The following is a 25,240-nucleotide window of genomic DNA, read 5'->3' as shown; positions in this document are numbered from 1 at the left end:
GCTCATAGGGTTTTGTTGATGAAATACTGGAATTTTGCCAGCAGGGATAAGAAAGTGATTATCTCATTGTATAAGAGAATGGTTAAGCCACATTTTTAGTACTGCATACTGATCTGGTAGCCTCATTTTCAGCAGGGTGTGGATCTGTTGGAACAGGTGCAATAAGATTACTGAGGAGAACAAAAGGCTGCTCTTACCAGGAAAGGCTTCATTTCTGCGACTGCAGTGCCTGGAGACTAGGCACTTGCAAGGAGATCTGATTGAGGTGTTTAAGGTTTTAAATGGATTGAGTAAGCTTAGTGCTGATGGAACTTAGTGCACTTAGTGCTTAGTGCTTTTCTTTTGCTTAGACTACAGGCATGAGGTGACATAAATTCAAATGGAGGAAGAATGGTTGCTGGATCAGTGTGTGGAATTTGCCTTCAGCTATTGGGATGTTTGATTGTTGGAAGAAAGTTATATCTGTTGTCATTGTCGAAGTGGGTAGTTTAAATAAATTCAAGAAAGAACAAGACAAACTATTGGAGGGGATGGACAGCTGATGTGAAAAGTCTTTCTTTTTTTTTGGTTGATGCTTTATAAGTTTGTTTTCTTGCATTGTTGCAAATAGCATTAGCATTAGCATTAGTAGAGGCATACGATGCAAGAAAGCAAGCTTATTCAGCATCAGCCCAAAAAAAAAAAAAAAAAAAACCCTCTCCCATTTCACCCCTCTGTTCGTTCGAAATACCTGTCCAGTTGAGCTTTAAATTTGTTTAGGCTATCAACTTCAACAACAAGTGATGGAAGTCTGTTCCACCAACCAACCACCCGCTGGCCAAAGGCAAATTTCCGCACATCTATCCGACATCCGTCCTTCCTCAATTTGAATTTATGCCCTCTGAGGTGATTATTCTGAGAAAGATGAAGAATCCCATTGGCATTGAGCATGCTCAAACCATTCAAGGCCTTATACACCTCTATCAGATCACCTCGCCGGTGCCTAGTCTCCAGACTCTGTAATTTGCAAAACTTAAGCCTTTCTTCGTAAGAGCAACCCTTTGTTCCATTTACTAATCTTGTTGCCCTTCTCTGTACCCGTTCCAGCAGCTCTACATCCTTCTTGAAATGAGGCCTCCAGACCTGTATACAGGTACTCAAGATGTGGCCTAACCATTGCCTTATACAAGGGAATAATCACCTCCTTATCCCTGCTAGAAAAATTCCTGTATATCATTGACAAGACACCATGAGCTACTCTTGCAGCTCGTCTGCACTGCTCAGAGAACTTCATATCTCCCTGCACAATTACCCCCAGGTCCTTTTCATTCTCCACCACTGTCAGTGTGGTACCGCAGAGTTGATACGTTGCTCTGGGGTTACTGTTTCCCATATGCAGTACTTTACATTTGTCAATGTTAAACTTCATTTGCCACCTCTCAGCCCATCTGTTCAACCTTTCCAGATCCTGTTGCAGCAGCATAGCGTCAGTAGTGTCCTTGACGACCCTGCCAACCTTTGTATCATCTGCAAACTTGGACATTAAACTTGATATCCCATCATCAATATCATTCATAAACACCGAAAACAACAACGGACCCAACACTGAACCTTGAGGAACTCCACTAATAACATTAGTCCACGTTGAGCAGTGTCCATTGATTACCACTCTCTGTCTTCTGCCACTCAACCATCCCCTTATCCATAGCAGCAATTTGCCTCCAATGCCACACTGCTCCAATTTGTGCAGCAGTCTTCCATGTGCAACAGTATCAAAAGCCTTTCTAAGATCCAAATATATAATATCAAAGTTATTCCCTGCATCCAGTTCTTTTGTGACTACATCATAGTATCCAATCAAATTGGTCAGGCAAGACCTGCCCTTAACAAAACCATGCTGCGTCTGAGCTATAACTGAATTCTTGTCTAGATGATCCTGCAGTGCTTCTTTAACCAGTGCCTCCATTAATTTACCTGGAACAGAAGTTAAACTAACAGGTCTATAATTACTTGTGTCAGCCTTTGATCCTCCTTTGTGAATTGGGGTTACATTTGCACATCTCCAGTCTATGGGTACCTCCCCTGAGTCCAAAGAAGCTCTCATAATTATGGCTAGGGGTTTGCATACTTCCTTTGCTGCCTCCTTTAATATAACTGGATAGATCCCATCCACCCCAGGTGCCTTTTTTATGTTTATCCTCAACAATCTCTCCTCCACTTTCCTCTCAGTTATTACAAAATCATCCAGCTCACTGCCAATGTTTACTTTACCTACATCATTCTCCTTCCTGAATAACTCCTCATGCGTGAATGTAGATGCAAAATACTCGTTTAGATTGTTAGCCACCTGAGCAGGATCCTCAACTGTTGAACCATCAATATCCAGTGGACCAATCTGATTCATCCCTTTCCTTCTCGAGTTCAAGTATGTAAAGAACTCTTTTCTGTTTTTCTTTGCATCCTTTGCCAAGGATTTTTCGTAGTCTGCCTTTGCCTGCCTAATCTCCTTTGTGACTTGGTTACAGACCAACTTATATCTATCATAGGCTTCCATGTCACCCATTAATTTATATGTATCCCATGCATTTTTCTTCTCTGCCACATGTCTCATTAGTTCATCTGACAACCATTTAGGCCTAAACCTTGAACAATATTTCTTAGTTGGTATGTAAAGCCTGGTAGCCTCCAAGATTAGTTCCTTGAATGCTTCCCATTTTGAGTTTGCTGTTGGTAACATCATCAGTTGGTCCCACTGTATAGAATTTAAATACTGTCTCAGACCATCATAGTCGCCTTTACGAAAACAAAAACCCTTCCCTTTACCTCTGATGGTAGTTACCTCCTTGAGTAAATCCCACTTCAACACACTGTGATCACTGCCACCTAGTGGTTCATTTATCTGCAGGTTCTTAATGCATGAAGAGTCACTACTGATAATCAGATCAAGAGTATTGCTCCCTCTTGTTGCCTCACGAACATGCTGGTGTAGAAAACAATCATCCAATAAATCCACAAAAGCCTTGCTAGTGTGCGAGTGACCAACCCACAAATTCCAGTCAATATCTGGGAAATTAAAATCCCCCATTATAAGACTCTCTGATTTACTGGCCCACTCTATTTCCCTGTACAATATCTTATTATACTCATCAGAGTCATTAGGCCTATAGCACACTCCTACTCTCAATTTTGATTTCCCTATGCTTATGTCACACCAAACTGATTCGGCACTGCCCTGTCCATCGATGTCGACTGGCTTCACTCCCTTGTACTTTATGTGTTTCTTAATTAATAGCATAACCCCTCCTCCCCTCCTGTCCTGTCTATCCTTTCTATACACATTGTATTCCCCAAATTCCAGTTCCGCATTACTTATATCTGTGTGACACCACGTCTCTGATATCCCAACAATATCTGCCTTTGATGTTTTGAGCAATACCTATTGCTCAAAACAAATACTGAAAGTCATCATACTGAAAAACAAATACTGAAAGTCATCATACAACAAATACTAATACTGAAAGTCATCTTTCTAACATGGTTTGGTGTTCCCTTTATTTTTATAAGTCTTAGTAATGTTACTATGTTGATCCCTATAGAAAAGTATAGACATACAGCAATATTGACATGTTACTACAATTCCTGGTATATTATTCTCAAATTATGCCTTGATAAACAGTAAACATGTCAAGTGGCAATGAACAAGTGCTTCCACATGGATTGATTTATTGGAGATATGTTCAATTTTTAATAGATTGTAATCAGCCCTCTTATGTCTATGATAGTAATAGTAATGGAAAATGATGCAAGAAAGTAAGTTTTTGTAGCATCAACCAAAAAAACTACACCCTTCATCCATCCATCCATACTCTCCAAGAATTTCTGTAGTTCTTTGAATTTATTTAACCTGTCCACTTCTACAACAACAGGTAGAAGCCTGTTTCCACAGTCAACTACCCTCTGGAAAAAGGCACATTTTTCCTGTAACCATCCTTCTTCAATTTAAATTTATGCCCTCTCATGTGTGTAGTCTCTCAGAAAGAGGAAGAATGTCATTAAGATTTAGCATACTCAATCCATTCAAGGCCTTAAACACCTCAACCAGATCTCCCTGCAGATGCCTAGTATCCAGATGCTGCAATTTGCAGAACTGAAGCCTTTCTAGATAAAAGCACCCTTTTGTCATCAATCTGGTTGTCCTTCTCTGCACCCATTCCAGCAAATCTACGTTCTTCCTGAAGTGAGGCCTCCAGACCTGTACATAATATTCAAGATGCAGCCTAACCATGGCCATGTACAAAGGGATAATTATCTTCTTATCCCTGCTAGCAAAGTTTCTGTATAAAACCCCATGAACTGTTCTGGCAGCATGTCTGCACTGCTCAGAGAATTTCATATCTCACTGCACAATGACACCCAGGTCTTTTTCGTTTACCAATACATTGAGTGTAGCACCACACAATTGATAACTTATTTATCAACTGTATGGTACTACACTCAACTATTTGCATTAAGAATCTGCAGATAAGAGATCCACTGGGTGGCAGCAACCACAGTGTACTAATGTGGAATTTAATTAAAGGCATAACTACTGTCAAGGGTAAGGGGAGAGAGACTTTTGCTTTCAAAAGTATGACTATAGAGAGCTCAGACAGTTCTTAAATGTTGTGCAGTGGGACCAACTGATGATGATCAACAGCGAATTCTAAATGGGAAGTAATCAAAGAAGCTATTAGGCTTTTTATACCAACAAAGAAATACTGTTCAAGGCTTAGACCTAAATGGATGTCATATGAACTATTGAGATATGAGGCAGAGAAAAAAAATGCATGGAATGCATATCAATTCTGAGGTGATACAAAGGCCTATGGTAGATATAAATTAGTCTCTAATCAAGTCACAAAGGAGGTTAGGCAAGCTAAGGCAGATTATGAGAAGTCTCTGGCAAAGAATGCAAAGAAAAATAGCAAAGACTTCTATGCTTATATTAACAGTAGAAGGAAGGGGTTGAATCACATTGGGCCACTTGATGTCAGTGGTTAACTGTTGATAACTCTGCTCAGGTGGCAGACAAATTGAATAGGTATTTTGCATCTACATTCACACTTTAGGGAAGGGGATGCCAGAAGTTTATCAAACTCTAACAAGGAGCTAAATGACTTTGTGATAACTGAAAGGAAAGTGGAGGAGAAATTGTTGAGGATGGACATAAAAAAGGCACTTGAGGGGGATGGAATCTATCCAATTACATTAAGGGAGGTAGCAAAGGGTGTAAGCAAACCCTAAGCCATAATTATGAGAGCATCCTTGGATTCAGGGGCAGTCCCTATGAACTGGAGATGTGAAAAACATACTCAATTCATAAAGGGGATTAAAAAGGTGACATGAGTAATTAGCTTAATTACTTAAGCTAATTACTATGTTAGCTTAATGTCTGTTCCAGGGAAAATAATGGAATCACTGGTTAAAGAAGTAATACAGTGCCATTTGGACAGGCATGCAATTATACTGCAATCACAGCATGAATTTGTAAAGGGGCAGTCTTGTCTAATCAATCTGATAATCTGATAGGTAACCATGATGCAGCGACCAAGGAACTGGATGATAGGTTAGATTATGCTAATTTTCATATATCATATACTTGGATGTGAAGGTTTTTGATATGTTGCACATAAAAGACTGCTGTACAAACTGAAGCAATGTGGCATTAAGGGAAAGATACTGCTATGGATAAAGGGATGGTTAAGTGGAAGAAGACAGAGATTGGTTATGAATGGGCACTGCTCTTTGTGAACTAATTTTATTATTGCACTTCCCTAGGGTCCAGTGCTGGGTTAATTATTGTTTTCAATATTTATCAATGCTATTGATGAAGGCATGTTAAGCTTAAGTTCTGTCTAAGTTCAGATGATACTGAGGTTGGCAGGGTGGTCAATGGCAGTCAAGCTATTGCAACAAGATCTAGGAAAATTGGGTCGATCGGCTGAGAAATGGCAGTTGTAGTTTAATATTGACAAATGCAAGTTACTCTACACAGGTAGCAGTAACCCCAGAGTATAGCTCTGTGGTACTACATTTAGGTTAGTAGAGAATGAAAAAGATCTGAGGGTAATTATACAGTCCGATGTGAAATTCTTAGAGCAGTGAAGACATGCTGCCAGGACAGCTCATTGGGTTTTGTCTATGATATACAGAAACTTTGCTAGCAGGGATAAGGAAGTGATTATCCCTTTGAATAAGCCCATGGTTAGGCCTCATCTTGAGTACTGTATACAGCTCTGGAGGCCTCAATTTAGGAAGGATGTAAATCTGCTGGAACAGGTACAGAGAAGGGCAACCAGATTGGTGAAGGGAACAAAAGGGTGCTCTTATCTGGAAAGGCTTCAGTTCTGCAAATTGCAGCATCTCGAGACTGGGCACCTATGAGGAGACCTTATTGAGGTGTTTAAAGCCTTGAATGGATTGAGTAAGCTGAATATTAATTGTATTCTTTCACTCTCTGAGACTACACTCATGACGGGGTCATAAATTCAAGTCAAGGAAGGATGGTTGCAGGATAGATGTGTGGAAGTTTGCCTTCAGCCAGCAGGTGGTTGATTGTTGGAACAAGGGTTCCATCAGTTGTTGTGGAAGGGTGAACTGGGTTTTTCCCTTTTTTTTTAGCTGATGCATTAGCATTAGCATTAGCATTAGTAGAAGCATTTGATGCAAGAAAGCAAGGTTATGCAGCATCAGCAAAAAAAAAAAAAAAAAACCACTTCCACTTCACCCCTCTGTTCATTCAAAATACGTGTCCAGCTGAGTCTTAAACTTATTTAGGCTATCAACTTCCACGACAAGGGATGGAAGTCTGTTCCACCAACCAACTATCCGCTGGCTAAAGGCAAATTTCCGCACGTCTATCCTACATCTGTCTTTCCTCAATTTGAATTTATGCCCTCTCAGGTGATTATTCTGAGCGAGAGGAAGAATCCCATCAGCATTGAGCATGCTCAAACCATTCAAGGCTTTATACACCTCTATCAGATCACCTCGCAGGATCTGGTGCCTAGTCTCCAGACACTGTAATTTGCAAAACTTAAGCCTTTCTTCATAAGAGCACCCCTTTGTTCCATTCACTAATCTTGTTGCTCGTCTCTGTACTCGTTCCAGCAGCTCTACATCCTTCTTGAAATGAGGCCTCCAGACCTGTATACAGTACTCTAGGTGTGGCCTGACCATTGCCTTATACAAGGGAATAATCACCTCCTTATCCCTGCTAGAAAAATTCCTATATATCATTGACAATACACCATGAGCTACTCTTGCAGCCCGTCTGCACTGCTCAGAGAACTGCATATCTGGCTGCACAACCACCCCCAGGTCCCTTTCATTCTTTCCAACTGTCAGTGTAGTACCACAGAGTTGATACGTTGCTCTGGGGTTGCTGTTTCCCATGTGTAGTACTTTACATTTGTCAATGTTAAACTTCATTTGCCACCTCTCAGCCTATCTGCTCAACCTTTCCAGATCCTGTTCCACCAGCATAGTGTCAGTAGTGTCCTTGACAACCCTGCCTACCTTTGTATTGTCTGCAAACTTCGACATTAAGCTTGATATACCATCATCAATATCATTTATGAATACAGAAAACAATAATGGATCCAACACTGAGCCCTGAGGGACTCCACTAATAACATTAGTCCACGACGAGCAGTGTCCATTGATTACCACTCTGTCTTCTCCCCCTCAGCCACCCCTTTATCCACAGCAGCAATTTGCCTCCAATGTTACACTGCTCCAATTTGTGCAGCAGTCTTCCATGTGCAACAGTATTAAAAGCCTTTCTAAGATCCAAGTATATAATATCAAAGTTATTCCCTGCATCCATTTCCTTTGTGACTGCATCATAGTATCCAATCAAGTTGGTCAGGCAAGACTTCCCCTTAACAAAACCATGCTGTGTCCGAGCTATAACTGAAGTCTTGTCTAAATGATCCTGCAGTGCTTCTTTAACTAGTGCCTCCATTAATTTTCCTGGAACAGAAGTTAAACTCACAGGTCTATAATTACTTGTGTCAGCCTTTGATCCTCCTTTGTGAATTGGGGTCAAATTTGCACATCTCCAGTCTGTGGGTACCTCCCCTGAGTCTTACATATTAGCATTAGCATTAGTAGAGGCATATGATGCAAGAAAGCAAGCTTATTCAGCATCAGCCAATAAAAAAAAAAAAAAAAAAAAAAAAAACCACTACTCCCATTTCACCCCTCAATTCGTTCGAAATACCTGTCCAGCTGAGCCTTAAATTTGTTTAGGCTATCAACTTCAACAACAAGCGAGGGAAGTCTATTCCACAAACCAACTGCCCGCTGGCTAAAGGTGAATTTCCGCACATCTATCCGACATCCGTCCTTCCTCAATTTGAATTTATGCCCTCTCAGGTGATTATTCTGAGCAAGAGGAAGAATCCCATCGGCATTGAGCATGCTCAAGCCATTCAAAGCCTTATACACCTCTATCAGATCACCTCGGCGATGCCTAGTCTCCAGGCTCTGTAATTTGCAAAACTTAAGCCTTTCTTCGTAAGAGCAACCCTTTGTTCCATTCACTAATCTTGTTGCCCTTCTCTGTACTCGTTTGGCGCCTCCGTAGCCAGGTGGGAAGGAGCAGCAGTGCGTAGCACACGCTTCTTGATGAGACCGGGGTTCGAGCCGGTCACCACCAAATGCGGAGGATGCGGAAAGGTCAGGGAATGACCACCGCATATGCCGGAGCAATATGGCCTTAGTTGCTAATGCTCCTAAAATCCAAATAACAAAAGAAAAAAAACAAAAAAAACTGTACTCGTTCCAGCAGCTCTACATCCTTCTTGAAATGAGGCCTCCAGACCTGTATACAGTACTCAAGGTGTGGCCTGACCAATGCCTTATACAAGGGAATAATCACATCCCTGTCCCTGCTAGAAAAATTCCTGTATATCATTGACAAGACACCATGAGCTACTCTTGCAGCTCGTCTGCACTGCTCAGAGAACCTCATATCTGCCTGCACAATTACCCCCAGGTCCTTTTCATTCTCTACCACTGTCAGCGTAGTACCACAGAGTTGATACGTTGATCTGGGGTTACTGTTTCCCATATGTAGTACTTTACATTTGTCAATGTTAAACTTCATTTGCCACCTCTCAGCCCATCTGCTCAACCTTTCCAGATCCTGTTGCAGCAGCATAGTATCAGTAGTGTCCTTAACAACCCTGCCAACCTTTGTATCGTCTGCAAACTTGGACATTAAGCCTGATACACCATCATCAATATCATTTATAAATACAGAAAACAACAATGGACCCAACACTGAACCCTGAGGAACTCCACTAATAACATTAGTCCACGTTGAGCAGTGTCCATTGATTACCACTCTCTGTCTTCTGCCACTCAACCATCCCTTTATCCATAGCAGCAATTTGCCTCGAATGCCACACTTCTCCAATTTGTGCAGCAGTCTTCCATGCGCAACAGTATCAAAAGCCTTTCTAAGATCCAAATATATAATATCAAAGTTATTCCCTGCATCCAGTTCTTTTGTGACTACATCATAGTATCCAATCAAATTGGTCAGACAAGACCTGCCCTTAACAAACCCATGCTGTGTCTGAGCTATAACTGAATTCTTGTCCAGATGATCCTGCAGTGCTTCTTTAACCAGTGCCTCCATTAATTTTCCTGGAACCGAAGTTAAACTAACAGGTCTATAATTACTTGTGTCAGCCTTTGATCCTCCTTTGTGAATTGGGGTTACATTTGCACATCTCCAGTCCATGGGTACCTCCCCTGAGTCCAAAGAAGCTCTCATAATTATGGCTAGGGGTTTGCTTACTTCCTTTGCTGCCTCCTTTAATATAACTGGATAGATCCCATCCACCCCGGGTGCCTTTTTTATGTTTATCCTCAACAATTTCTCCTCCACTTTCCTCTCAGTTTTTAGAAAATCATCTAGCTCACTGCCAATGTTTACTTCACCTACGACATTCCCCTTCCTGAATAACTCCTCATGTGTGAATGTAGATGCAAAATACTCGTTTAGATTTTTAGCCACCTGAGCTGGATCCTCAACTGTTGAACCATCAACGTCCAGTGGACCAATCTGATTCATCCCTTTCCTTCTTGAGTTTAAATAGGTAAAGAACTCTTTTCTGTTTTTCTTTGCATCCTTTGCCAAGGATTTCTCATAATCTGCCTTTGCCTGCCTAATCTCCTTTGTGACTTGGTTACAGACCAACTTATATCTATCATAGGCTTCCACGTCACCCATTAATTTGTATGTATCCCATGCATTTTTCTTCTCTGCCATATGTCTCATTAGTTCATCTGACAACCATTTAGGCCTGAACCTTGAACAATATTTCTTGGTTGGTATGTAAAGCCTGGTAGCTTCCAAGATTAGTTCCTTGAATGCTTCCCATTTTGAATTTGCTGTTGGTAACATCTTCAGTTGGTCCCACTGTATAGAATTTAAATACTGTCTCAGACCATCATAGTCGCCTTTACGAAAGCAAAAACCCTTCCCTTTACCTCTGATGGTAGTTACCTCCTTGAGTAAATCCCTACTAAATCCCTCCTTGAGTAAAGCCATAATTATGAGAGTCCAAGGAAGCTCTCATAATTATGGCTAAGGGTTTGCTTACTTCCTTTGCTGCCTCCTTTAATATAACTGGATAGATCCCATCCACCCCGGGCGCCTTTCTTGTGTGTATCTTCAACAATTTCTCCTCCACTTTACTGTCAGTTATTACAAGATTCTCTAGCTTACTGCTAGAGTTGAATACACCTCTGGCTTTCCCCTCGCTAAATAACTCCTCATGTGTGAATGTCAATGCAAAATATTCATTTAGTTTGTTAGCTACCTGAGCAGGATCATCAACAGTTGACCCATCGATATCAAGTGGACCAATCTGATTCATCCCCTTCCTTCTAGAGTTTACATAAGTAAAGAACTCTTTGCTGTTTTTCTTTGCATCCCTTGCCAAAGATTTCTCGTAATCTGCCTTCGCCTGCCTAATCTCCTTTGTAACTTGGTTACAGATCAACTTGTATCTATCATAGGCTTCTGTGTCATGTGTTAATTTGTATGTATCCGATGCATGTTTCTTCTCTGCCATATGCCTCATTAGTTCATCTGACATCCATTTTGGCCTAAACCTTGAACAATATTTCTTAGTTGGTATGTAAAGCCTAGTAGCTTCCAAGATAAGTTCTTTGGATGCTTCCCATTTTGCATTTGCTGTTGGTAACATCATCAGTTGGTCCCACTGTATAGAATTTAAATACTGTCTCAATTCATCGTAGTCGCCTTTACGAAAGCAATAACCCTTCCCTTTATCCCTAATGGTAGTTACCTCTTTGAGTAAATCCCACTTCAGCACACTGTGATCACTGCCACCTAGTGGTTCATTTATCTGTAGATTCTTAATCCATGAAGAATCACTGCTGATAATCAAATCAAGAGTATTCCTCCCTCTAGTTGCCTCCCGAACATGCTGATGTAGAAAACAATCATCCAATAAATCCACAAAAGCCTTGCTAGTGTGTGAGTGACCAGCCGCCAAATTCCAGTCAATATCTGGGAAATTAAAATCTCCCATTATAAGACTCTCTGATTTACTGGCGCACTCTATTTACCTGTACAGTTTCGTATTATACTCATCAGAGTCATTAGGCCTATAGCACACTCTTGCTCTCAATTTTGATCTCCCAATGCTTATGTCACACCAAACTGACTCGCCACTGCACTGTCCAGCGATGTCCACTGGCTTCACTTCCTTGGATTTTATGTATTTCTTAACTAATAGCATAACCCCTCCCCCCTTCCTATCCAGTCTATCCTTTCTGTAGACGTTGTACTCCCCAAATTCCAGTACTGCATTCCTTATATCTGTGTGACACCACGTCTCTGATATCCCAACAATATCTGCCTTTGATGTTTTGAGCAATACCTCAAATTCATCAAATTTATTTACTAAACTCCTAGCATTGGTGTACCCCCAAATATACATGCACCTATTTCTATTCTTAGCTACCCTAACACAACCCATGTGTTTACTTGTACCGCAACGACTCCCGGCAGTCTCTGAAATATCCTGCATCTTGTTTTTCAGGCTTCTGCTCATTCCAATAGAAGCAGTGCAAGAATCTCTTTCACCTCTGCCAGTGGCTACTGTTAATCTATTCGTCTTTGTCTCCCCCCAAGCTAGCAGTTTTTCGACCCACCTAACACTGCCTCGATAGCATCAGGAAATATTCTTGCACCCTTTCTATTTAAGTGTATCCCATCCCTGTAGAAGCAGTCTCTCCTGTTAACAAGTACAGTCCAGGCCGAAAAAAATTCTATCCCTTGAGCCTTGCACAATCTTTCCAGGGCTGAATTGATCGACAAGGCTCTCATCATATACTCCCTCCTATCGTGTCTGGGCAGAATTGCAGACACTTTCAAATTCAACCCTATTTCACGGCTTTTTTTCAATAGTGACCTGTACTTGTTAACCAATTCTGCCGGTCTCCTACTCTTGATATCATTAGTGCCAACGTGTACAACTATATCACCTTTTGTGCCCTTAAAAGATGATATCTGCTCTACAACGTCATCAACCTTTGTCCCTGGCAGACATACCCTGGTCCTGTTCCACATATCCTTTTTACAAAGCATGTTCCCCATTTCCCTGACAATAGAGTCACCAACAACTTCTAGTTCCTTTGGGACCAGCGCATTCTGCCTTGGGGGTTGCCGCTGTGTTGCACGACGACCAAGTGCAAGCTCTGGCGTTGATGTGGGCAGCTGAGAGCTTGATGGGCCCCTCAATTTAGTTCCTTCCAGGGCATCCACCCTGTCCTTCAAGCTCTCATATAGGCCCATAAGAACGCTGAGTTGTTGCCTGATTTCGATACACTCCTTGCATCGCGCACACGCAAACACATCCCCCATGGCAATATCATGTCCCGTATCTGAATGCTCCACAAACATCATGCAAGCTGTGCATTTTAGAAGGCTGTGATTCAGAAGGCAACCGCCCCCCTCAGTTCTCCTCTGAGCCACAGCACTTCCATTAGCTTGAGCCTTTTGTTTTGCTGCTCTGGTCTGAGTCATGATTTCTTTTAATTTAAATAAAATTTCAATTTCAGTTTATAACCCTAACTTATCTCCCAACACAGTTATAACGGGATATATATATGTTTTTTAGTGTCAAGTATTAATTATCTCCGAGTTCCCTTTATATAACTTCCGTATCAGTTATGTATTAATTAATTATGTTACGTTTGTAATCTAAGTCGGTATATGTATTTAGTTAAAAGTACACTTTAAATGCCAACGAAGTTCAACAAGTTTAATAGATTTTACCGATCACTGAAAATATTATAACCTATACTATACTAACGCTATCTAGATTCTGTATATAACGATCTTATGACAAAGACAAAGGCGGGAAGTTACGACCGGTAAAGATATATGGACACTTAAGTATTAATTAACTTTCAAATCTCGCTGTCTCAATTCAGAATAAACTAACGATCCTTACTATGTCTATAAGCTACTTACAAAAAATAATTTGATGTAAAAAATATTCAATAAGCAGCTAAATATGGCTAAAAAACTTCTCGTTCAGCGGAGTTGCGACTTGTAACACGTGGATACCCTTACCTATACTTTTATGCAATTGCAAGGCCGAGTAAAGAATAAATACACCAAATTAATCATAAAATCACAAAATAATGCTATACTACTAAATTTAAATCAAAAGTTTTAGAAAAACAATAATTTCAAATCAATAAATAAGAAAAATCCACTTAGCGGCTTTGAACACGTCTGGCCCCTACTAGCCTCGTCAGCAGACTCTATCTATATGCCATATAATCTTGCTTTCTTGCATGATTTGCTATTACTACTACAATGCCTGCTACTCTGAGATTACTGCTACTCATCTGCAGCACCTTGTATTTGTCAGTGTTAACCTTCTATTGCCACATCTCTGACCATCAACGTTATTTTCTAGATCTTGTTGTAGTTGCTCATCCTAATTACTGTCATTAATTACCCTGCCAACCTTTGTATAATCAAAATATTGGTACAAACGTTTAGGGGAGGTAGGTAACATCGAAAGGAATGTGAATCGCATAGGAACCCATAACTGGAAATGTCACGGGAAAGTAGTAGCAGAGGCATAAGAGGCAGAAATGACACAAGACATTAATTAGTGGCAAGCATTTATTTGACATAATATTAACAATGGATGCGTTTCATGATGTTACAACAGATGCTTGAAGGTTCCACCATGAGACGTGATGCATGCGTGACACCGACGCAGCAAGGATTGGCAGACACGGTCGAACACACCTGGAGTTTCTTTGACAGTAGCAGTAGCATACGAGTCTCGCCACGAGATCCATTTCTGTCTCCACAGGCGATTCATACAAGATAGATTTGAGGGCCCCACAGAAAGAAATCAAGGCTCGATAAATTAGGTGAGCATGGGGGCCAGGCAACAGGTCCACCACGGCCAGTTCATTGACGCCCAAAATGCCTGTTCAAATGGTCACGAACACACCTTCCATAATGGACAGGTGCCCCGTCATGTTGAAACCAAATGTTGCGTCTCACATTTGCTGGAACATCGTCAAGTAACCCTGGTAGAACTTGTTCAAGAAAGATCCGATATTTAGCGGAGTTCATGCAAGATGGTAACAGGTATGGGCCGACTAAGCAGTCACCGACCATACCTGCCCACACATTTATTGCGAAGCGATGTTGTGCCGCATGGGGGTGCATACCGCGTGGGTTGTCGTGAGCACACACATGAGCATTGTGCTGATTGAATAAGCCTTCCCAAGTGAAATAAGCCTCATCCGTGACCAAAACATAGGCTGGAAAATTCAAGTCTTGAACACTTTCTTGGAGAAACCACTGTGCAAAAACCACACGTGCAGAACGATCTTGGGGGAGCAGTAACTGAACCCTTTGGAGATTAAAGGGGTGTAAGGAATTGTCATGCCAGACACGCTGTACACTGCAATGAGACACTCCTAAGGCAGAGGCAACGGCACGTGTGCTGGTAGTAGGATTATTCTGGACGGCATTCAACACACTTTCTTGCATGGCAGGAGTTTGCGTCGAATGTGGTTTTCCCGCACTACTCCTGTTACCTCTAAATGATCAATAATCGCACAAATTTTGATGCACACACGCAAACAAATGGTGGTCTGGTACATGTCTGTCTGGGAAGCGTTCTCCATAAATTCATTGAACGGCTCGTCCATTGCCCTCTGCTAATCCATACACTATGTGCTGATTAGCAGAGATGGATTAACGGTATCAAAAGCCTTCCTGCCAGCTCACAGTTCATATATCAATGCATGCTCTTCATGCGGTGACTACTGCTTGAATGAGTAAACCAGAAATCTTCCCTCTCGCGAACTGATGAACAGTGCCGTGTACCGACTTACGGTGATGTTTCCGGTTATGGGTTCCTATGCGATTCACATTCCTTTAGATGTTACCTACCTCCCCTAAACGTTTGCACCAATATTTTTGAGACACCCTGTATACCTTCATCAATATCATTAATAAATATTGAAAACAACAGTGGCCCAGCACTCTGGGGGACTCCACTAATAACATTAGTGCAGTGCCCATTGATAACCACTTTATGTTCTTCCGCTTAACCATCCCTTTATCCATAGTACTAACTTGCTATTAATGTCACATTGCTCCAGTTTGTATAGCAGTCTTTTATGTGCAACGGTATCAAAAGTCTTCCTGAAATCCAAGTATATGATTTCAAAATTATTTTTCATCCACCTCCTTGGTCACTGCATCATAGTATCCAATCAGATTGGTTAGACAAGACTGCCCCTTAACATATTCATGCTGTAACTGCAGTATAATTGCATTCCTGTCCAGATTGTCTTGCATTACTTCTTTAACCAGTGATTTCATTATTTTCCCTGGAATAGACGTTAAGCTAAAAGGTCTGTAATTGCTCATGTCACCTTTTGATCCACTTTGAATCGAGGATGCATTCACACATCTCCAGCCTATAGGGAGTTCTCCTGAATCTAAGGATGCTCTCATAATTATGACTAAGGGTTTGCCTACTTCCTTTTCTGTCTGCCTTAATATGATTGGAGAGGATAGATTAGATCTGATTCCTTCAGGTTATCTACTTTTTATAAGGTGTATTGGGAGTTAACTGATATAGTTGGTCTATCTTGGTTTTGCTTTAGAAATTGTGCACCCCTACCTTAAAAATATTTACCTTTCCTTTTGGTTCAAATCCTTTTCAGGCCAGAAACTTTGCCTACTGTTAGTAATACGATATACTGAAGGACTTTTTTAGTTAGTGGAGGAAATTTATGCATGGTGAAGTTGGTGGATATAAATTTATGCATGTCATTTGATATTAGATAGTCTGTTTAAATGTGTAATCAACTCTTACGAATTACTCATTATTTAGGATAAATCCAAATTTGAAAATTATAGTAATTTTTTTATTATAATTTCTAATCTGATTTAGTTTTAAATATATAAAGTAACACAAAATGTCACATGCATTATATGATATTGGTAGCAGTAATATTTTAGAATTCATATTTAACATAAAGGATGGTACCAAAGTTTAATTTATTTTTTCCTTCTTCAGATATAAAACGAAATGCAAGTGTCACTGTGGAGATTACTCACAACCCATTAAACTTGAAGTTTCTGGAAGCTGAACAAGGACCACAGTATTTCAAGCCTGGTCTGCCTTACCATGGAACAGTAATATGTTCTTTATTGTGTTGTTGGTTGCAACATTTTGAGGAAGACGGACATCATTGGGGTCCGAAATATTTTATATTAACAGCGATGTTTCACTAATTGTATTTTTTTTTTCTCTTTAGAAATAGTATTCAGTATCACTCATGCTCAGCAACTGAATTGAATTAAAACCTAAGGATAGATTGGATTTTTATGTGCTTAAAATCTTGTGGGTTTTACTGATAAAATTTAGCTCTGTTTGTTTATTTTTTATATTTTTTCTTTCTTTCTCTTTCACTGACTCAATTCATTATTCTTAATACTTCGTGTCATTTATATATGTATTAGCATATATACATATATCTTTTGGAAATAACAATGGTGGACATGCACCGATGACCCAAAACATTATGACCAGCGAGTCGTTATGCAAATTGAAGCAACTGCAGGTGAATTATGGCACATGGGCGGGTCAGGACACGGTATAAAACACGCCTGATACTGAGCTCCGTTAATTAGTTGTTGTTATTTGGTTTTTAGGAGCATTAGCAACTAAGGCCATATTGCTCCGGGGATATGTGGTAGTCATTCCCTGACCTTTCCGCATCCTCTGTATTTGTTGGGTATGGGCTCGAACCCCGGTCTAATCAAGAAGCGTGTGCTACGCACTGCTGCTCCTGCCCACCTGGCTACGGAGGCACCCATTAATTAGTGTTATTCATGTTCTTCAGATGGAAAAGCAAGTTTGTCAAACTTAAGCAAGTTTGACAAAGGCCAAACTGTAATGGCCAGACGACTGGGTCAGAGCATATCCGAAATGGCATGGCTGATGGGATGCTCATATTCAGCTGTGGTTAGTACCTACCGAAAGTAGTCTGAGGAGGGGGAACCCACGAACTGCCGGCGAGATGTTGGATGACCACGGCTCATCAGTGCTCGAGATGTGCAAAGTCTCTCCCGGATGGTATGTGGCAACAGAAGGGCGACTGTGGCACAACTAGCTAGTAATTAAAATGCTAGTGATGGGACATTGGAATGCTGGTGACTGTGCCGCAACTAGCTGGTAATTGGAATGCTGGTGTCACAACACACATAGTACATCAAACCCTACTGAAAATGGGGCTGCGTAGCCGGAGGCCGCTCCAAATGCCCATGCTAACCATGGTTCACTGGCGACAGTACCTACAATGGGCACATGAGCATCGAAACTGGACCTTGAGTGATTGGAAGGAGGTCGTCTGGTCCCAAGAATCACGTTTCCTCTTGCACCATATGGATGGCCGGGTACATGTGCATTGTTTACCCGAGGAAGTGATGGCGCCTGGATGCACCGTGGGACGAAAACAGCTGGTAGCAGCGGTGTCATGTTTTGGGCGATGTTCTGCTGGGATACCCTGGGTCCAGTCATCCCTGTGCCAGGCATGCTGATGTCTACCACCTACCTAAATATCATTGCTGACCAGGTACACCCTTTCATGGCAACTGTCTTCCCCTCTGGCAGTGCCGTCTTTCAGCAGGATAATGCGGCATGCCACACCGCCCAGTTTGTTCGAGACTGGATTGCGGAACATGAGGAAGACTTCTAGGTATTGCCCTTGCCCTTGCCTCTAAATTCCGCAGACATCAATCCCATCGAGCACCTGTGGTTTGTGTTGGAACAGCAACTCCGATCTGCGGCGTCTCAAACACGAACCTTACAGGAGTTAAAGGATCTGCTGGTTACATGTTGGTACTAGATACCACAAGACACATTTAGAAATCTTTTAGTGTCCATGCCTCACCGGGTACAAGCTGTTTTGGCTGCATGTGGAGGACTAACATCATATTAGGTAGGTGGTCATAATGTTTTGGCTCATCAGTGTATATGAATTCCAAATGTCTGATTTGGAATTCATATTGAAATGAATTCCAAATCACAGGTATTGAAATGCACTGATTTTTAACCGACCATGGTATTACAAGCACTGCATATACAATGTGGTTTGGATGGATTACAGGATAGATGTGTTTTTACTACCGTCCAGTCTTTGTCATACCCATAATGATGATTTAGGTGATTTCACAAATTTGATTTTGAGGGAGCTTTAATTGAATATTAGGAGAAATGCGGTACATCTTGACTATATCTACTATATCTATGTCTAGTGACAGTGGTGACTTCAAGCACATGGTGTACTGTTTGCTTTAAATTTTCACTACTGATGCTGCTATATGTAGTTTTGGGGTTCAATCCAGCAATTTTAAATCTTTAGTATGGTAGAATTAATTATTGCTCTTTATGTAATCATTATTTATAACATGACAATCCAGTTCTGCTGTGATTGGGAGGGTGGCTTTTATCAGCTACTAGTTAAAGGTATAGAAAAAATGATTTATCATTTGATGTTGGAATATTTTATGTTGAAATTTATTGTTTACTGGAAGACTTGATGACAGAACTATTATACCTGACAAAAACTTTTATAGCTAGAAAATACCCCAAACAGCTAATCCAAGAAACTATATTAGCCATAAAAGAAAAAATTAATAATTCCCGCATTGATAATATCAGCATTGATTATACACATAGTTACACTACTGTACCATAGCCAACTAGCAGCTCAGCTTTGTAATACCCTCAGAGGCAAAAACACCACACTAATTTTTTCATCATATAATAAACTGAGTACATATTTTAGCAAGTATAAGGAAACATATAAATACAGTATCCATGATATAAACAATATAATATACCATATAAAATGTCAACAAGGATGTAATGCATGCTACATAGGTAGTACCACCTCAAAATATGGAACAGCCAATACAAGAGCATACTATCATTATAATAGTTTCAAATCAGACCAACCAGGAACCAAATTAAGCCAACATGTACACTCTTTTAATCATGACCCATTAATAGATAACGCAATTACACTAATTAAACTTAAATCGAATTATAAAGTATTCCATTATGAAGCCCTTGCCATAGAATGGTTTTGCCAAAATAGATCATACGAAATTCTAAACACCAGATTACCTACGAATCTATCACCAATATGGCAGCTCAAATGAATTAAATTCCCATGTGTTTAACATGTTGCATCCTGGCTACTTTGATACTATAAATTTTCACCCATAACTTATGTCATTTACCAACTGATAACAACGACATCGAAAGCTTCACGCCTAGCCCTTGGCTTTTCAACATGTGAATTTTCATACAGTTTTGTAAATGACAACCAGGAAAAGGTGGTGGGTGCACTCCCTCTTCCTAGGAATATGTTTTAAATTAATTAATCTATTAATGTAATGGAACTTTCAGTTTTACTGTCTTTTTACCTTCCTTTCATGTAATTTTAACCTTAACCAATGAGGATCTCAGAGGTGAGTACTAAGATAGTAAGCTTCACTAAGGATTTGATAGATAATCAAATAGTACTTCAAGCTTAAGCTGTACAATTAATCAGTCATTAAATAGTAAAGTAGCTGGATACTATTTCAGTGCTGGTATCAAAATAGTTTAAGAGAAAGGAATGCTTCTCCATGTTACATTTATTTTTGTCTTTACTGTCTGGGGGGGGCTTTGTTTCCTCGAGTGAGTATAACACAGCTAACTTTATAAATGACATCATTATCTGTGTCATAAATTGACTTAAACTTACTAGGATCATTTTAATTTAATAACATCACCCTGAGGCAAACCCACCTTCAAGGCACTATTGTTACAGCTGTTTAAAAATTTAGTAGCTTCTCATCAGACAGCAGCTAGCCTCAGTTAGTGACCTTGGGCTGAATGGTGAATAATATATCAAATCTAAATATGTGGTCAGGCATTGTGGGGGGGGAGTAATACTTCTCATTAAATACAACTCTTTCATTTGTCTATAATTTAACCTCCAGTGACAGTTTGGTTTACAAACATCTTTAACAGCGTCACCCTGAAATAAGCCTGCTATTCATTAAAAAAAGTCAGCATAAGTCCATTTTCTCTTACTGTCGTTAGAAGCAACAAAGAGCCCTTAGATAATAAGGATAGAAAACCATAACACACAGTTATCCTTAACTCAAACTGTTTTGATACCTGCATTGATATAGTTTCCCGCTCCTTTACTAATTTAGGACTTTACTAATTTCACAGAGGGGAACCCAGTAATAGGAATTGAATTATATAGATAACCAAAGTTATGTGTTTAACAGGAAGTTTTACTCTTATGCACTGCTTGGTTGCTCATTTAGATTCAATACGATAGTCACTATTCAGCACAAGGTTGCCAGTTGAGGTCACCTATTCTGATGAGAAGCCATAAGCTTCGAAACTACTCGAGAAGTTGTTTGTTGGAGTTTTTAATTTTATAGCCAGTTCACCCCAGAGTGATGCTATTAAATTAAAAATTATAGTAGTAACTTTAAATCAGTTTGTGGGTATATGATGTTGTTTGTAAAGTGATTGTGAATCCGAGCTTTGTCACTGTAAAGAACAGAGTCCCTAAACAGTAAAGACAGAAAAAGTTACAGAAAAGTTTGCGAAATAACATTCTTTTCTCAAACTACTAAACTGTTTTGTAGTGGCTGAAGGGCATATTTGTGATGCAGGTATGACCAAACATATTACAAGCATATTACATACTAGAATGAAAATAATATGTTTCACTGAATGTTTGGATTTGATAGTTCACTAATTATTAAAAGTTTTGGAGCAATATACATGGATGTAAATATGCACTTTGCAAGATTGAAAATGTATGCTTTCACAAAAAATGCACAGCCCATTTACAACTGTAATGCAAATTTTGTGGCTGTCAGTAATATTCAAAATGAAGAAGATGTAATCTCCTCTGGCTATGTTGGGATTGTATTGAAGTTTAAAAGATATTAAAGTTACATGGCATATTGGGAATTTTTAGGACACAAGTTTCAAGGCCCAAGTCTGGATTAAAAAGATCTTCCAGTTTTATTGTTGTTGGTTTTTGTAAAATTTTAAGTTTAAATTTGATTTGTAATAAATTTTTGTCAGCTTGCTGAATTTGGAAACTTGGGATTGATTCTTAGCAGTGAACAGGAAATAGTCCAGCAGATGTTATTCCAATCAAATGGAGAGTCAGTTTTGATGTTTTTTAAGTTTGACAGCTCAAGAGCAGTAGGTTGAGTAAAAAACACCTATACTGCCAATGACTGATTTATTATATCAAAGATTCGGAATAAGTAAAAAGGCCACCCAGATTTCACATATAAGAAAGGAGTATTGTTGGAATATAAGAATTTCACAATCTGTGATTACACTGTCGTTATGGTTTTGCTGATTTAACATCCCTAGGTGTTTCATAGTAAGAACTGTATGTTGAATTTAAAAATGGATTCAATATGCAGTCCTTATGCATCAATTTTTTTTATTCATTGTCCATCAATCTTTTTATAAAATTTTGTCCATTACATTGTTTTTATTAATAAATATTCAAGTAATTTTACATAACATTTATGTATATTCACATAAAGGTGGGATCAAAAAGTTCCAGCACTGAATTTGTTAAAAATATCTGAACATAAAATAACTTTTTATTTTATTTTATAATCTAAAATTTTTGGAGTTTTTACAGTAACTAGCATTTTGGTTGCATGCTAAAAGTCAATTTTTTTTTTTTTTTTTTTTTATCTGTTGTTCATGGTAAGTAAAGTTGTGTTTTTGAGAATGTCACTTTTTTTTTTTTATAAGAATCTTTTATAATATTTTCCTTTTTGTTGAAAAAATCAGCTTTGGAGAATATAGAAAAGGTTGTTTCATGTTGTCACATTGATATAAGAATTTCAGAAGATGTGATATCATTGAAGATGATGCAAAATGTGGGACCCCCATCCTGCATGTCTACAAATGGTGAGTTTGTCTCCTGCATTAGAAGTACTGTTCAGGCCAAATGTCAAATAAGAATTGAAGGTTTATCCTCTCAAGTCTGTGCTTGTTAACAAAGTTAGACAGTTTGGGTACAGTTGAGTAGATGGGAGTGCAAGAATACTTGCTGATGCTATCAAGAAAATGTTATGTTATCTGGAGAACTTGGGAAGGTATGCACAAACTACTAGTTTAATGCCAGTCATAAGCAGAGGTGGAATTGATTCTCGTGTTGCTTCTACTGTAACATGCAGTAGCTCAGAAGGCAATGGGGAGGTAATCACAAAGTCTCAAGGGGGAGTCCACATGGGACTTGCAGTTATATGAGCTAAGTTAGTTTATAAATTTTGTAAATTTATAAGCTAACTGTTTATAAATTTTATCAGAAGAATTTATTGGGAGGTAGAATATAAATTTACTGAAGTGTTGACTGAGGCATGAAATTCTGACATTATGGGAATATCAGAAACATGGTGTCACACTGATATAAGGGATGCAGAATTTCCATGTAGTGAGTAAAATGTATGCTGAAAGGTGAGATATGACAAGAGTAGGGTGGGAGTTGTTACTGTTAGTATTAGTTGTTGCAAATAATGAACTAAGCATTGATTTTAAAATCAATGAAATCTTCTTGCGGGTGCCAAGTTTCCCAATGCTGAAATTTTCAGAACTCAAGTGTTACTATATAAGACTATTGTTTTGTGACTAATCTTGTTACTGTTCTTTGTAGCCATTCTAACAGATCCTGTATGCAGTACTCAAGATATGGCCTAGCCATTGCCACATTTGGCTGGAAATTCTTGTATATCATTGACTGAACCTCATGAGCTCTCCTAGTGGTCTATCTGCACTGTTCAGAGAACTTCATGTTGGACTGTGCAATCCAAATATGTTGGCTGGCATTTATCAATGTTAAATATCAATTGCCACTTTTCAGCCCATCTTCCTAATTTATTCAGGTCTTGTGAGGTAACATATTCAGATTCCTCTGATTAATCACCATGCTAACCTTTGTCCCATCAGAAAACTTAGGCATTAAATTTGATATGCCTTCATCGATATCATTAATAAATATTGAAAACAGTAAGGGTCTCAGCACCAAACTTGGAATGACTCCACTAATAATGCCAATCTGTAAAAAGCAATGACCATTAATAACCATTCTCTGTCTTTTGCCATTCAGCCATTCCTTTCTCCATATCAGTAACTTGCCTCTAACACCACTTATTCTTTGCTTACACTTGACAGTATTTATATCTGTAAATAAATCCCACATCCATACACTTCACTTTTGTCCTGTGGTTTCTTTGCTTGAAGAGACTTAATTCATGAGTTCACTGCAGATTACGCTGGTCAACAAAACTAAACTTTTTTTTTTACTTTTTTTTGTTCATCACAAAGATGAACAAAAGTTTTCCTCAAAAAGTGTTCATCAAAGATGAAAGCTATTCTAAATCAATTTTGATTTCAAATATGTTTTTATTTTTTCCCTCACATGTGTAATCTTTGTAATGCGGTTGCTGATAATACCAGTACAAGGTAATTAAGATGATTTCATTACAAAACCCATGAGATTGGTTACAATTGGTTACATTTTCAACCCAGTGTACTTTATACATGTAGTTAAAATAATACAGTATACTATTATAAAAAAGATATCTTCTATTTAAAAAGTTGTGCAGATAATTTTCTATGGTGCACTTTGTCATGGTACAACATCTAGCATAGTCTGCCAACATGCATTAATGTTTTGATGGAATTATTCTCCCCTGCTTGTCCTTCACCATGTCAAAGTTTTCAGGAAAGAAGTCTAAATGTGAATGCAAGAAATGAAGTGAATGTCTTATATTACTGAAATGAAGTTTCAGTAACATAAGATGTCCCATTTCTTTATGCATTGAGCTGTTCCTGAATTCCATCTTTGTAAATAGGAGACTTTTGGTTGCCAAAAAGCCATTTGAAAGCATACCATGCTTTTAATGGCTTTTAAGAGGGAATCTTTGTGGAGCCCCCAAATCTAAGAAGCTCTCTAATTTGAGGCCCCACAAGGGCTCCCTCTCAATTTGGCAGCACTGATCTTTGGAAATTTCTCATAATGAAACAAGTAATGAAATCCTCTTGAATTCATCTTGCCATCATTTTTACAAAATCCTTCGGTAGGCAAGAATAATGTGGAGAGGGGGATGGACTCACCTTCATTGGACTCACTAATGGAATATACTGTACAATACTTTTTCCTGGCTCATGTGCTTCTTTGAAGCCAGCCATGTCTGATTTAATGGTCTACAGTAGAGCAGCTGTCCCATAAGCAAAGGAAACAGCAGTGTTTTGTGAACCTTCCTTGCATGCCCATTAACATACCAATGACTTTGAGATCACTGCAGATATTCTACTGAGTTCTTTTTATTGAATTTTTTTGAGTAGTAGCTTCATGTAGCATCAATTGTCTTCTCACAGCTTTCAAACTTTATTGTGAAGACACACCACCGAGATGTTATGTGTACTTGTGACAATTCCCTAAAAACAACAGAAATGTGCAATACATGTTTATTTCAATTTTTATTAAAATTCTGTGTGAAATTAGCAAAATACATTAAAGAAATGTTGACCGCATATTATGATCATTTTTCATTAAA

General features: G+C 39.2%; 1 protein-coding gene across 1 annotated transcript in view; it reads left to right on the top strand.

Moving 5' to 3' along the window:
- The window catches only part of LOC150083280 (murinoglobulin-1-like), an 892,685-nt gene that overhangs the window by 199,454 nt on the left and 667,991 nt on the right, over positions 1 to 25,240 (top strand). The window contains exon 10 of the mRNA XM_090378459.1: positions 16,641 to 16,759. Coding sequence (XP_090234585.1) covers positions 16,641 to 16,759 — 119 coding nt within the window. The remainder of the gene's footprint in view (positions 1 to 16,640; positions 16,760 to 25,240) is intronic.

This window comes from Mastigoproctus giganteus, chromosome 7 (genome assembly GCF_048544385.1).
Source record: "Mastigoproctus giganteus isolate SK-2022 chromosome 7, ASM4854438v1, whole genome shotgun sequence".
Lineage (NCBI taxonomy): Eukaryota > Metazoa > Arthropoda > Arachnida > Uropygi > Thelyphonidae > Mastigoproctus > Mastigoproctus giganteus.
This window is presented reverse-complemented; position numbering and strand designations above follow the sequence as displayed.